Source organism: Rhineura floridana, chromosome 2, assembly GCF_030035675.1.
Source record: "Rhineura floridana isolate rRhiFlo1 chromosome 2, rRhiFlo1.hap2, whole genome shotgun sequence".
In the NCBI taxonomy this organism is placed as follows: Eukaryota; Metazoa; Chordata; class Lepidosauria; order Squamata; family Rhineuridae; genus Rhineura; species Rhineura floridana.
This window is the reverse complement of record NC_084481.1, coordinates 91,790,938-91,806,721: the sequence shown is the minus strand read 5'-3', so window position 1 is coordinate 91,806,721 and position 15,784 is coordinate 91,790,938. Positions and strand designations below refer to the sequence as shown.

Genomic DNA, 15,784 nt, shown 5'->3' with positions numbered 1-15,784 from the left:
GATTTCATTTTATGGTCAACTCCAGAGCTGTATGTTTATTTCTGTAGCCCGGTACATTTACAAAAGTCTTTGCAGCCACAATTATGTCATAGAATATGTATCTTCTAACAGAAAATTGAGTTGCCACTGCCATTTCCTAAGAATTGCAGCTTTAAGGTTGAATTTTGCTTGCTCCAAATTTATTTTGAGAATAAGAAACAATATCAGCTCTACGAACTTGTATGGTACATCACTCCTTGTCAACAACAAACTGAAGTATCTAAGTCGTAACTTGCCACAATGAAGCAGCTGCAGTAAGAGATTGCAGCCAACTGGGTACATTTAGGGCAGTCTCCTCTGCCTCTCATGACAAACCTGGAGCTGTAACGCTTATTCTAATAAAGAGTACATTCAATAAAGCTGCAGCCCTTGGAGAGGACCATTCATGTTCTTTATACTGCTGCTGCTGCAAGTGGAAATGTGATTTAGCTATTTCATGGTAAAGTCTATAAATTCCCTGAGATTAGAAAATCCCTTTTGTGAATTTTGATTGCTCATCATTTCAGGGTATTTATTTCCAGAGGATAGAGGGTTTTAATAAATCATCTTGGGAGAGAGAGTGGGGAGCCTTCCAGCTTATCAGTATTCAGCCCAATGTCAAAGTACCCAAAGCAGCTATTATGCTGCATTTATTAGCCAATACCAATTCCAGAAGGCAGGCAAGATTTCCATCAGCACCAGCATTGAAGATACAGTTTGAAGGCTATTATTTAGATTTACAAACTGATTAAACTGGCTGTAGTGCTGTTGAGGTCACTAATTGAACATTGACTTGGTAGCTGGGAAAGGAAATTTGGGTGGAAGACTAAACGTGTCTGCTGCAGAATAAAAGCGTGGGGGAACCTCCCCCAAAATAATGGTACTGTTAATGTTTTCCTTTTGGAAAGGAAAGGGGCTTTTCCTCAGCCCAGTGCCCACCGACCCAATTTCCTCCCCTCCTTCCTCCTCTCCCTTCTACCTTTCTCCTACCCTTCCTCCCCAGGTCAATTTCACCTATGCTAAGTATGATTGCACATGAGTAAATCCCATTGAACTCAATAAGCATGCAAATGATCAAACATACCCTCCACTTCTCCTCCCTCCTGCCCCTTCTCTCCCCCTTTCTTCCTCCTCCCATTCCCTCCTTCCAATCCCATGTTACAAAGTTCTTCCAAGCTACACAGGAAGTGGATTGGACTGTGAAAGACCAACCCAAATGGTGTTTGCATGTTGACAAGTTTGTAGGGCAGTCCAATATCTCAGAGAGGAGGTCAGGTCTCCTGCTCCCCTGGTGCATTCACTATAGCTGCCCAATTTCCCTGCTTTTTAAAGTTTGATAGAAATATCTGTTGGCTATAGGTACGTTCTTAAACCGCAAAGGTTTTTTGCCTATTAGTGAATTTCATTAATGGATGTGTTTTGATATGCATTATACTTTTACTCTTGTAAGCTGCTGTAAGACTTCCTTGATTGTGGTAAGCAATGAATGGGGGTTTTTTTTATAAAAGAATAACACTTAGAGAACTCTGGTGTACATGATGGCCAATGATGCCTCTTATCATCCCATGTTCAGCACTTTTATGGATCTCAAACCCTAGTTTGAATAGACAAATTCATGCTGCCCTGCACCCTTCCCAAATTTCCTTTAGTACAGCTGGTATAGCACAATGGGGAGGAGAGCCTGGCTGGGAGTCCAGAGTCTGTGAGTTCAAATCCCTGCTCGTGTCTCCTGGGTGTAAAGGGCCAGCTAAAGATCACCTCCACATTGACTGGCTCAGGGGTTACGTGCCCTGCCACCTGTGCAGCTGTGGCAAGCTGAGCAGGCCCTAGCCAGCTGGGGAGGACTAGCCTCAGAGGGAGGCAATGGTAAACCCCCTCTGAATACAGCCTACCATGAAAACCCTGTTCATAGGGTAGCCATAAGTCAGGATCGACTTGAAGGCAGTCCATTTCCATTTTTCAGGTGTGAGTCAAGACATCTGTTGTGGTTGCACTTTGAATACTGGAGTTTACTGTTCAAACACAAAATCTTAGCAGTTTCCAGAGGGAAATATTTGCAAAAGCAGAGTCTTGGATTTCCTTATATTTAAAAGCAGTGTCTGCAAAAAGTTCAGAAAGCAGGAATGGGAGGAAGGCAAAAATGCTGAGCTATTGCACACTATTTTGCTGATTGCAAAATGTAAAATCTCTTATAACCATTCATATGTTTGCTTTCTCAAAGTGAGTTCAGCTGATTCCAGTAGGACTTACTCTCAGGGAGGCATGCATTAGATTACAACCTTAGTGTAATAATCTAGACCAGGAGCGGGGAAGCTATATTACTATAGTGGGCCACATTCGCTCAAAGGTAGTATGTCAGAGGTTGCATGCCAGTAGTGGGCAAGGCTGAAACCAGTGGGTAGGGCCGTTGGCATGAATTTAGGGCCACTGGCATGCAACCCTCTCAGCACAGGTTCACCACCCTTGATCTACGCCTTGCTTTCTGTTGCGCATGAGTGAGACAAGATTTCTGTGTGATACTTCAGTGGCGAGAACAGAAAAAGGCAACACATCAGCCTGGCACAGGAAGAGCTATGCTTTCACAGAATGAAAGTCACACATTCTAATGGGAGAATCTTAACAGCTACACAGCAAACACAAATTCAACAAGTACGGATTCCCCCAACAATGCTGAAGGAGTTTGCTGAATTTGTATACCACAAGAATCCTCCTAAACAAGGGGGAAATGTGATAGTCCTGAAACTGAGCGAGAAAGTTACAGATCTTTGGTATTGCAGTAGCCAGTAGCAGGTGCGGTGAAGTAAGCAGCAGAACCAGCATTGAAGTGGATGCACACCTAACATGCTCACGAAGTAGGGCTTCAGGACAGTAGAAAGGACACCCAAAAAGGGAATTGCCAAAGGAGCAAGAAAATTACCAGGAACTATGAGAACTAGGCAAGATTAGTGACTGAAGGGAAGCCTTGTCCCAATAAGACTAGATACATCCAATAAGCTAGTGGTGGGAGGCCTGACATGCCGCTCAAGTAAGACTAGCCATCTAATAGGGGATGTCCAATAGTCATTTCAACATTAACTGAATGCAGTGGTAGCCAATGTGGTGCCTTCCACATGTTGCTGGATTAGAACTCCCATCATCCCTGCCTATTTTCTGTTCTGCTGGGGTTCATGGGAGATTGAGTCAACATCTGGAGGACACCATGTTGGTATAGATTCTAAAGAATCGCAAAGCCTACAGCAACACTCTGCAAAGAGACAAAAAATATATGGATAGAAGCTGGTGTCTATTCTCTAGCATCGCTTGGAATCTTCCTGAAGATAATTGTGGAAGTAAAATATCTGCGTGGTGGAGGGATGTATGGCGTTCTGCTAAAGTTCTCCCTTCATAGCATGTGCATTACAGCAGGTATTTATAAGCAGCTATCTACTAGTTAGGGCTGCAGAGGGTCTTACCGAGGGTTGGGAGGTCACTGAGGTGGGCATATTAGTCTTTTCTACCATGTTTTGACAGACTTTCCCCTATCTTACATTTGTAATGTTACTGAAGAAAAATAATTTTGAAATGACAGACCCCCTCCCCACCTAGAGGTCAGACTATCCTTTTTAACTCATCTTTTTATTATTTTGATAAAACCAATCTTTATATGTAGGGTCTCAGCCCCTTACAAAGGAGGCAGTATTTGGGAAGAGAATAGCATTCCATGCATTGTTACACGTATCTTTATATATTGCATCTGTAAACATACCTGAGTTAAACAAAGAGGTGCTGAAAAAAATAGGGTCATGGTTGAGTAACAAGGCAGTGTGATTGGATGCATATGCATACTTGTAAGCAAGACAGTTTGGGGATAATGTGGTAGCATACTTCATGGCCACAGTGCTATTTCTGCATGGATTAGGTTTCAGTCTGTGAGACTTTAGCCCAAGGTCCAATGTGGTGCTTTCCAGGTGTTGGACTACAACTCTCATCAGTCCAGCTTATAGTCAGGAATGATAAGCGTTGAGTCCGGTGTGGAGGGCATTATATTGGCTATCCCTGACCTAGGATCAGCAAAGTTCTAGATGGATAAGGCCAGCCTTTCTTAATCTGTGGTCCTCCAGATGATGTTGGACTACAACTTCCATTAGCCCCAACCAGCATCTCAAATGGTCAGGGATGGTGGGAGATGGAGTCTAACATCATTTGGAGGACACCTCATTGGCTACCCCTGCTCTAGCCAATCTAGACTTAAGATGGAGACAACTTCTGTAGTATCAGATTCCATCTTCTCCTCTTGGACCTCTGAGCCGTGATGAGTAATCCTGCCTTTTGATTTTGAACCAGCAGGATTTTGTTCCACCTGCTATCTCTGTTGTTGTTATGTGCCTTCAAGTTGATTATGACTTATGGTGACCCTATGAATCAGCGACCTCCAAGCCTGCTATCTCTGTCACCCAGTAATATCCCACACAAGAAGGTTGTTTCTCGGATGAGGCAGAAGCCTGCGGCTGCTATGTGGGAGAAGTGCATGCGCAATTTTGTGTGAAATTGCTAGAGGTGAAAGCAGTAGAGTCTACTTTCTTCAAGAGCAGGTTAAGAGTAAGGAGCTGAGCCCTGGCTGCAAGCAGTTGGGCAACCTTCTATAGCAGGGGATCATCAAACTTTGGGGGCCATTTTTTTGGCACATTTTTTTACAAAGTACCAAGTGTGCCAGTCACAAATGGCTGCCACATCTAAGAGCAAAAAAAGAGAACTACAAATGGTACAGACATGGCCCCTGCTTCACTGAGGACAAAAGGGCACCCAAAGGGTGTACACTCCTGGCATCTAATGAAATGTGGGCAAACAGGAACTGAGCAGGAAGCTCAAATAGTCTTGTGAATTGTAGATTTCTAAGGTGATATTCCCCAAGACCTTTTGTGGATTTCATAAGAGGTACTATTGGGTGCTGCATTGACAACTCTCATTGTATAGATAAATTAATCAGATTGATGTGTGGATAGCATCCTAATTGCTTTGGGAAGAAAGGAGTGGTGCTTATGGAGGATTTTAGAATGCGAAGGTATTCCTTCTGTGGAAGAATTCTTGTTCAGAAGCCATTTGTATAAATATTGTTAGTGCTGCAGGTAGAAAAAGGCCAGCACATCTACAGGGCCTTGCAAAAGACTCAGACCCCTGACCAATGCTATTGTATTACTGAATTACAAATAGTACATTGTAATTTCATTCTGTATATTTTATTTTGAAACACTGAAACTCACAATCAATTATTGTAAGGTGACATTGATTTTATGTCGGGAAATGTTTATAAGAAACATAAAAAACTGAAACATGTTGCTTGCATAAGAACATAAGAAGAGCCTGCTGGATCAGGCCAGTGGCCCATCTAGTCCAGCATCCTGTTCTCACAGTGGCCAACCAGGTGCCTGGGGGAAGCCCGCAAGCAGGACCCGAGTGCAAGAACACTCTCCCCTCCTGAGGCTTCCGGCAACTGGTTTTCAGAAGCATGCTGCCTCTGACTAGGGTGGCAGAGCACAGCCATCACGGCTAGTAGCCATTGATAGCCCTGTCCTCCATGAATTGGTCTAATCTTCTTTTAAAGCCGTCCAAGCTGGTGGCCATTACTGCATCTTGTGGGAACAAATTCCATAGTTTAACTATGCGCTGAGTAAAGAAGTACTTCCTTTTGTCTGTCCTGAATCTTCCAACATTCAGCTTCTTTGAATGTCCACGAGTTCTAGTATTATGAGAGAGGGAGAAGAACTTTTCTCTATCCACTTTCTCAATGCCATGCATAATTTTATACACTTCTATCATGTCTCCTCTGACCCGCCTTTTCTCTCAACTAAAAAGCCCCAAATGCTGCAACCTTTCCTCGTAAGGGAGTCTCTCCATCCCCTCGATCATTCTGGTTGCCCTCTTCTGAACCTTTTCCAACTCTAGAATATCCTTTTTGAGATGAGGCGACCAGAACTGTACACAGTATTCCAAATGCGGCCGCACCATAGATTTATACAACGGCATTATGATATCGGCTGTTTTATTTTCAATACCTTTCCTAATTCTCCGTAGCATGGAATTTGCCTTTTTCACAGCTGCCGCACACTGGGTCGACATTTTCATCGTGCTGTCCACTACAACCCCAAGGTCTCTCTCCTGGTCGGTCACCGCCAGTTCAGACCCCATGAGCGTATATGTGAAATTAAGATTTTTTGCTCCAATATGCATAATTTTACACTTGTTTATATTGAATTGCATTTGCCATTTTTCCGCCCATTCACTCAGTTTGGAGATATCTTTTTGGAGCTCTTCGCAATCCCTTTTTGTTTTAACAACCCTGAACAATTTAGTGTCGTCAGCAAACTTGGCCACTTCACTGCTCACTCCTAATTCTAGGTCATTAATGAACAAGTTGAAAAGTACAGGACCCAATACCGATCCTTGAGGGACTCCACTTTCTACAGCCCTCCATTGGGAGAACTGTCCGTTTATTCCTATTCTCTGCTTTCTGCTTCTTAACCAATTCCTTATCCACAAGAGGACCTCTCCTCTTATTCCATGCCTGCTAAGCTTCCTCAGAAGTCTTTGGTGAGGTACCTTGTCAAACGCTTTTTGAAAGTCTAAGTACACTATGTCCACTGGATCACCTCTATCTATATGCTTGTTGACACTCTCAAAGAATTCTAATAGGTTACTGAGACAGGACTTTCCCTTGCAGAAGCCATGCTGGCTCTGCTTCAGCAAGGCTTGTTCTTCTATGTGCTTAGTTAATCTAGCTTTAATCATACTTTCTACCAGTTTTCCAGGGACAGAAGTTAAGCTAACTGGCCTGTAATTTCCGGGATCCCCCCTGGATCCCTTTTTGAAGATTGGCGTTACATTTGCCACTTTCCAGTCCTCAGGCACGGAGGAGGACCCGAGGGACAAGTTACATATTTTAGTTAGCAGATCAGCAATTTCACATTTGAGTTCTTTGAGAACTCTCGGGTGGATGCCATCCGGGCCCGGTGATTTGTCAGTTTTTATATTGTCCATTAAGCCTAGAACTTCCTCTCTCGTTACCACTATTTGTCTCAGTTCCTCAGAATCCCTTCCTGCAAATGTTAGTTCAGGTTCAGGGATCTGCCCTATATCTTCCACTGTGAAGACAGATGTAAAGAATTCATTTATTTATTTATTTATTTATTTATTTAATTACATTTCTAGACCGCCCTATAGCAGAAAGCTCTCAGGGCGGTGTACAACAAATAAGCTTCTCTGCAATCTCCTTATCGTTCTTTAGTACACCTTTGACTCCCTTATTATCCAAGGGTCCAATCGCCTCCCTAGATGGTCTCCTGCTCTGAATATATTTATAGAATTTTTTGTTGTTGGTTTTTATGTTCTTAGCAATGTGCTCCTCAAATTCTTTTTTAGCATCCCTTATTGTCTTCTTGCATTTCTTTTGCCAGAGTTTGTGTTCTTTTTTATTTTCTTCATTCGGACAAGACTTCCATTTTCTGAAGGAAGACTTTTTGCCTCTAAGAGCTTCCTTGACTTTGCTCGTTAACCATGCTGGCATCTTCTTGGCCCTGGCGGTACCTTTTCTGATCTGCGGTATGCACTCCAGTTGAGCTTCTAATAGAGTGTTTTTAAACAACTTCCAAGCATTTTCGAGTGATGTGACCCTCTGGACTTTGTTTTTCAGCTTTCTTTTTACCAATCCCCTCATTTTTGTGAAGTTTCCTCTTTTGAAGTCAAAAGTGACCGTGTTGGATTTTCTTGGCAATTGGCCATTTACATGTATGTTTAATTTAATAGCACTGTGGTCACTGCTCCCAATCGGTTCAACAACACTTACATCTCGCACCAGGTCCCGGTCCCCACTGAGGATTAAGTCCAGGGTTGCCGTCCCTCTGGTCAGTTCCATGACCAACTGGTCTAGGGAATAGTCATTTAGAATATGTAGAAACTTTGCTTCTTTGTCATGACTGGAACACATATGCAGCCAGTCTATGTCCGGGTAGTTGAAGTCAACCATTACTACCACATTTCCTAGTACGCAACCCCTGTGCTGTGGAAGCTCCCAGTTTACACAGTTTACACAGATGAAAGAAATTGCCCTATCGAGGACACAATGCCTTACCATTGGACTCCATCTGTGAACTGTTAAAGTTGCTGTCACATTCTCAGGATAAAACCCCCACTGTTGAAGGATCATTGGTCAGGCTGTGGATCTGAAGGAAAATGACCAAACAGCATTCTACAGAAGTGATAGATAATGTAATACAAACACATAGATTGGGAAAAGGGTACAAACTAATATGCAAGTGTTTGGATATCCCAGTGAGCACAGTTGGATCAATAATCAGGATGTGGAAGCTGCTTCACACCACCCAGGCACTGCCAAGAAAAGGCCGTCCCTCAAAACTCGGCACTCGAACAGGAAGGAGACTTGTGAGAGAAGCCACAGAGGGGACAACAATCACTTTGAAGGAGCTACAGAGTTCAGTGGCTGGGAGTGAAGTAATGGTGCACCAACCATATCAAGAGTTCTGCATAATACTGGCCTGTATGGGAGGGTGGCAAGAAAGAAGCCATGACTCAAAAAGTACCATATGAAGCACGTCTGGAGTTTGCCGGAAAGCATGAGAGTGCCCCAGCTGCGATGTGGGCAAAGGTTGTGTGGTCAGATGAGACCAAGATAGAGCTCTTCGCCCAAATCTAAAAGTGCTATGTGTGGGGCAAACCTAACATTGCCCATCCCTCAAGACACACCATCCCTACAGTGAATATGGTGGTGGCAGCATCATGCTATGGGGATGCTTTTCATCAGAAGGGACTGGGCATCTTATTAAAATTGAAGGAAGAATGGATGGAGCAAAATACAGGGAAATGCTGCAACAGAACCTGCTTCAGTCCACTAAAAAACTGAAGCATGGGAGGAAATTCACTTTTCAGCAGGACAATGATCCCAAGCTCAAGGTCAAAGCAACATTGGAGTGTCTCAAGAACAAAAAGATGAATGTCCTACAGTAGACCAGTCAAAGTCCTGATCTCAGTCCCATTGAGAATCTGTGGCACTCTTTGAAAATTGTAGTCCACAAACGACATCCAACCAACCTCAACAATCTGGAGCGAATCTGCCAAGAAGAATAGGCCAAAATCCTTCCAACACTACGTGCAAAGCTGGTACATACCTATCCCAGAAGACTTAAAACCATTATTGCAGCAAAAGGTGGCTCTACCAAATATTAATGTGTGGGGGTTGAATACTTATGCAAGCAACATGTTTCAGTTTTTTATGTTTCTTACAAATATTTCCCAACATAAAACCAATGTCACCTTACAATAATTGATTTTGAGTGTCAGTGTTTCAAAATAAAATATAACAGAGAACAAAATTACAATGTAACATTTGTAATTCAGTAATGTGAGAGCATTGGTCTGATTACTTTTGCAAGGCACTGTATAAGGTTCTTAACCCTTCCTACTTGGAGTTAATTTAGAGGCTGATTCAAGCCGAGCCAAGAGATTTCTATATAAAAATAGCACTTAGTGGCCAGAACTCCTTGGCCAACACATACTTGTCAGAAAGCCAAGTCCCTGGAGTAGAGAAAGGGAGTTGGTATCTCTTCCATCATGACTACAGTCCTCAAGCAGTCAGCAGAATATGTTTCTGCTACTCCTTGCCCGTGGACTAATTTGCATAGGCACACACTGTACATCATTTGATAACATCTACCTAAATGTGCAAACTGCCTCCACTAGAAATTAAAGACTTTGTGGATAGCACATGGATGGCTGTTGATGTGCATTGTCAGTTCCACAGATGTATATTGTCACTTGATTACTAAGTAATGAACATGTATATATGCAAGCACCCTATTAGCTGCTAACTGGGTGATAGTAACAGGAAAGATCTACAGCTAGACGACACGGAAAGGGAAATTCTATGTTTCACCACAGTTCAGATTAGCATCTGAAAGGCAATGGGAATAAACGGAGCTCATTTTCTCCTTTCTCATGTGCAGTTTGCAAGGAAAAAGAGCATATGGTTCAACAGTTTAGCTTCTTCCTGCCTCTTTTGGTCTGTTAGACAGGAGGATGTAGCTTTCCAGCTAAGAGATGTTGTTACAAGAGCCACAGATGGGGTCCTTTCTTTCTTCCATCAGGTGTTGCCAAATGTAGCCAGAAGCCTCTAGGAACAGCTTGAGCGTTCATAATCTGATCCTGTTTTAGAGATGGACAGCAAGTTGGCCCTGCTTCCATGCCTAGACAAGGAGAGTTGCCGCTGAAGACAGGTGAGGAAAAAATGCCCTTTGGAAAGACATGACGGGTGATGAAAGAAACTCACTCTTCCTTTTGAAGACTGTAAGCCTGTCTTGCGGTAGTTTCTGTTCCTGGCTGTAGCAGCCTAGCCTGCCCTTGGTATACAATGGAGGTAGATTTTAAAACAGAGCCATCAGAGTTGACAGACTTAGTTGAAGCCTGCTTGAAGGGTCTGGGATCTGTGCAAATCACAATAATTTTTAAATATCTATATCTATATCTATATATATCTATATAAAAACAGCAGCAAAATGATACAAAATTGTTGGGGGTTTTTTGTTTGCTTAAATAAATAAATAAACAATATAATAGTGCAAAATAGCCTTTCATTCCAGTCTTGGATAGGAACCAGAGAGGCAGGCAGATGGAGTGTTGTATGGCATCTTTCCTTACCAAGGCTATTGTCTCCTTCACTCCCTCACATTCGCCAAACTAAATTGGGCAGAGAGGGATGAGTTGCACTTTGAGAGGCAGCTGATTCAGTCACTCTCTGCTGACAATGCCCTGATTTGGATGTGGACAAATAGGGATGCTGGTGGGATACTTGTTCCATCTTTGGAAAGAAGGTGGATGTGGCGGTATCCTGCACGGGAGACAAGAAGTAAGAAACGTATGAAGCTTCCTTATGTTGAGTTAGAGCAGGGGTAGCCAACTTTTGGCCCTCCAGAGGTTGTTGGACTTCAGCCCCAGCCAACCTGGCCAATGGTCAGCGGTAGTGGGAGCCATAGTTCAACAACAAAAAGGGCACCATGCTGGCTGTCTCTGAATTAAACTGCTGGTCCATCAATCCAGTACTGCCTACTCTAACTGGCAGTAGCTCTTAGAGGTCTTTCCCAGACCTGCTAGGATCCTTAAAAAAAACAAAATTCTAGGGCCATCTGCATGCAAAGCCTGTGCTCTCTTGCTGAGCTATGGACCTTTGGCTAGGATATTGGCGGAGAACATGTGTTTGTTACTAGAAAGTTTTTTCTAACTGGTCTCTTGAACCCTCTTCTGAATAATAACAAATGTGGGGCTCTTCCCAATCCCCTATGTGATGTTTTCCTTATCCCCCCAGCATGTTTATTTAGCTGTCACATAGAGGAGGGTACAGATTTGTTCTCTGCTGCCCCAGAGGGTAGGACTAGGTCTAATGGTTTTAAGTTGCAGGAGCGTAGATTCAGATTGGACATTAGAAGGAACTTCTTGACAGTAAGGGCAGTTCGGCAATGGAACCGACTGCCTAGGGAGGTGGTGGGATCCCCTTCGCTGGATGTCTTCAAGCAGAGGCTGGACAGCTATCTGCAGGAGATGCTCTAGCTGTGGATTTCCTGCTGTGAGCAGGGGGTTGGACTCAATGGCCTACAAGTCCCTTTCTAACTCTATAATTCTATGATTCTATTCATATCACTGTTAGAGCCAGCAGAGGTGACTCTTCTAGTATCAGTGCATAGCACAGTACTTCTCCATAAGATGGAGGAAGCATCCCCCCCAATGTACATACACAGGATAGGAACACAGAACTCTGCTGTTTGATCTAAGAGGAGCAGCAAATAGATAGGATCAAATTAGAATACTGTAATAACTAATCCAGGATACAAGCCAATTGATCCTGAGGATGCACACTTTTTCATATTGCAAGGTGACTTGTAGATGTCTCTTGCGGAAGAATCGACCTGTGGATTGCGAAAAGGGTCAGGTCTGCTTTGGAATTACAAATAAAAATTAATTCAGTGAACAGTTGTACATGTTTTGAAGGGCAGCAATTACACTGGAATTTAACTGAGTGAATCCAGACTTAATCCTAACCCCACTTTCGTGGGAGTAAGCATCATTGAACTTAGTGGGATTTACTTTTGGGTAGACATGGTTAGGATTGCACTATCTGCCACTTAGAGTAGAGCCACTGAAATTGTTGGGACCTGAGTAATTTGAATCCCATTGACTGCACTGGGCAACCCTAAGCATAACTAAGGCTGTGTATACACCATATATTTAAAGCACATTTAGGACACATCCTCACCTATCCCAAGAATCCTGGAGACTGCACTTGGTTAAGAGTACTGGGAACTGCAGCTCAGTGAAGTGGGGTGTGTGTGTGTGTTTTAAATGTATGGTTGTGTATGTAGGTTCCTACTGGGAGGAAGGGTGGGATATAAATCTAATAAAGAAATAAATAATATGCACCATAGGTCTGGGTTTAACCATAGGTCTGGGTTTTTGTGTTGTGCTGTTGACACCCTGTCCATATGCTGCCATTCTGACTGACTGAGTTGCTACCCCCTTTGTTGTAGGAAGTAGCTTATGCTGCCTTCTTTATATACACAAATAGATGCCTCTGGTTAATGTTGCCCTTTTGGTCAAGGGCCCAGGCCCAGATATGCTTTCATCTCCTGATCTTGGTAGAAAACTGGTACATGGTAGTCATACATCATGGTGCTGAGAGGAAGACACTCACCTGCTTTGACACTAGTAAGAGGTAGAGTGTACTGTCCCACAAAGTCATTCCAAGATGCCTTGTCATAATCCTCCACCACAAAGCGCAAAAGTGCCAGCTCTGGTACCCAAACTTGGAACAGAAAGGTCTCACCCCAATGTGGGTTAAAACCTGGCCAGGGATGTTAAGGTGAAAAAGAGGATGTCATCATGGCAGAAAATCTCAGTGTCTCCCTCAGTCTCTCTCGGACTTCTCTATAAAATCTCACATAGCTTCCATCTTCGCTACTACTTCTGCTCCCTTCATCTTTTCATATCACCTCAAAGACATCCCTCCCCCTTTGCATCCTTTTCTGGCCCAACTTGCCCTTGCACTTTGAATGCCCCAGAACAAAGAGAGACAATGCCTTTAAGTGAGGCTGCATAGTCTGGCATCTGGCAGAGAATTTATCTTCTTGCAAAGTTCAACTTTCTTTCCAAAATGACCCTGCAATTTTCTAAGCTGCAGGAGTGCATAGAAACATTTGAAAATATAATAGACAACAGCATGAGTGGGCAAAAGTTACTTCTGATTAAATCCCACTGAAGTCAGTGGGACAAATAAGCTGCCATTTATTTTTATTTTAAGCTATCTCTATGCTGCTGTTCAGGCAAAACATCTCAGACAGCCTATAATAATAAAAAGTATAATAAATATGTAAGAACAGTGTAAGAACATCAGCTCATTCCATCCCACTGTTTTCAAAAGGGCTTAGTCATAACTCACTTAGTCTGGGTTGTTCCCTTTGTAGTGGTCCACAGCAAGGCAATCCAAGGCTTGCAAAGGAGATTTATATGCTCTGCGCAACACTAGCTCCATGCCTTCCTCCCCTCCCTCACTTCTCCTGCTACCTGTTTCCAACTGTGCTGCTTCCCTGAGCTCCACCAACCCAGTGTTGGAGCACAGTCAAGAGCCAGTGTGGTGCAGTGATTAGAGTGTCAGACTGGAACCTAGGAGACCAGGGTTCAAATCCCCACTCGGCTATGAAGCTCACTGCATGACCTTGGACCAGTCACTGTGTCTCATCCAGGGTTCTATGAGGATAAAATTTGGATGGAGGAGAACCTGTTTGCACACCACCTTGAGCTCCTTGGAGGAAAGGTGGGATATAAATGTAATGTCTGATATGTCAAACATTTTAAGTACATTTATTCCCAAGGCAGAATTTGGGTTTCTAAAATATAGAATCTGAATTTCCTTGTCCCAGATAAAACCAGGATATCTACCCATCCCTACTGAAGAATGAGTGGTGCCAGTGTCAACACCTATATGAAGTCCCCGCATACTGTAACTCCATCTCAGCAGTTCCTCACAATGACCAATAGAATTGTCTCACCATTGTTATCAATATATTTGGTCTCCTGCCTAGCATTGTCAGCAGGGACCCCATGAATCTCCACCCGCACAAGTGGATCCACGATGGAGCCTTCTTTGCTGTTTGGCATCTTGGGAAGCTGCTGCCCGCTAATGACCTGGAAAAGAAGGTCTCATGAGCATGGAAAACTGGCAAGGGCACATGTGCGAAAGCTGTGACATGTCAGCAGCTTCACCATGCAACTCATGCACCTCAAAATGGTGACTTATTAGAAAGGAAATTGGACACAATGGCATACAAGCCCAAAGATACAAAGGACTTGAAACAACACTGTGCTTGTCTGTCTGACAGTGAAGCTCCTCACTGGAAGCTCATCTTAGCTGCAGTAGACCAGGTGTGGGGAACCTTTGGCTCTCCAGATATTGCTGAACTACAACTCACATCAGCCCCAGCATGCATGGCCAATTGGTCAGGGATGATGGGAGTTGTTGTTCAGCAACATTAATTAATTAATTAATTTATAATTTATAATTTATATCCCATCCAGGGTGGCAAACAAAAGCACTAAAAACACTTTAAAACATCATAAAAACAGACTTTAAAATATATTAAAACATCTTTAAAACTTTTTTTTTTAAAAAAAGCTTTAAAACATATTTTTTTTAAAAAAGAAAAGGTTTAAAAACATATTAAAAAGCAATTTCAGCACAGACTGGGATAAGCTCTCAACTTGAAAGGCTTGTTGAAAGAGGATGGCCTTCAGTAGGCACTGAAAAGATAACAGATAATTTGCCTGTCTAATATTTAAGGGGAGGAAATCCAAAGGGTAGGGACTACTACACTAAAGGCCCATTTCCTATGTTGTGTGGAACGGACCTCCTGATAAGATGGTATGTGCAGGAGGCCCTCACTGCAGAGTGCAGTGATCAACTGGGCACATAAAAGATAAGACGGTCTTTCAGGTATCCTGGTCCCAAGCTGTATAGGGCTTTGTACACCAAAACGAGAACCTTGAACTTAGCCCTGTAGCTAATAGGTAGCCAGTGCAATTCAGCAGCGGGGTGACATGTTGGCAATACCCTGCCCTAGTGAGCAGTCTCACCACTACATTTTGCACCAGCTGCAGCTCCTGGACCAACTTCAAGGATAGCCCCACATAGAGTGCATTACAGTAATCCATGGTAGATTAAGGTATGGATAACAATTCACAGTGTACCTTAATGACTAAATTCAGTGGACTATTGTTACCCCTGCTTTGGGGATTCTCAGGACTGAAGGCTGTCTCTGGGTCTCTCATAAAGGTCGGCTTCAGCACATAGCCACAGCGGCCATTTTGACTGAAGAGTCCATCACATAAGTCCATCTCTGTTCCAGCCGTCTGAAAATTCAAGGCCACTGAGAGGAGGAGACAGGAATCTCTTTCAGACCAGCAGCAATTGGAGGCAAATGAGAGAGCGGTTTTGCAAGCTTCTGCCATGCAAGGCATCTTAGAAATACAAACGAAAGCCCAAACTATACATTGTGGTGGGAGGACTGTCAACCCACCTCTCTCTGATAATGAGCAGGTGAAAAAATACATCACGATATCATAGTATTAGCATTTCCCTGGCCCCCACCCCATTTCACTGGCAGCTTCTTATCCTATTGCTGAAGCTCCATCTTCCATCAGCTCCTGTCTTGCAAATCCGTATTTGCAAGATAGAAGA

General features: G+C 43.2%; 1 protein-coding gene across 6 annotated transcripts in view; it reads right to left on the bottom strand.

Moving 5' to 3' along the window:
* Window positions 1–9,425: 9,425 nt before the first annotated feature.
* The window catches only part of PLCD4 (phospholipase C delta 4), a 47,462-nt gene continuing 41,103 nt past the window's right edge, over window positions 9,426–15,784 (bottom strand). For 3 of the 6 annotated variants that reach the window (XM_061609294.1, XM_061609296.1, XM_061609295.1), the window contains 4 exons: window positions 15,295–15,473; window positions 14,100–14,235; window positions 12,746–12,895; window positions 9,426–10,891 (listed from right to left, as the gene is read on the bottom strand). In XM_061609294.1, coding sequence (XP_061465278.1) covers window positions 10,788–10,891; window positions 12,746–12,895; window positions 14,100–14,235; window positions 15,295–15,473 — 569 coding nt within the window. In that variant the 3' untranslated portion in view covers window positions 9,426–10,787. Of the gene's footprint in view, window positions 10,892–12,745; window positions 12,896–14,099; window positions 14,236–15,294; window positions 15,474–15,784 lie in introns of those variants that run through there. The other 3 variants (XR_009760552.1, XM_061609297.1, XM_061609298.1) reach the window with 3 other exon arrangements.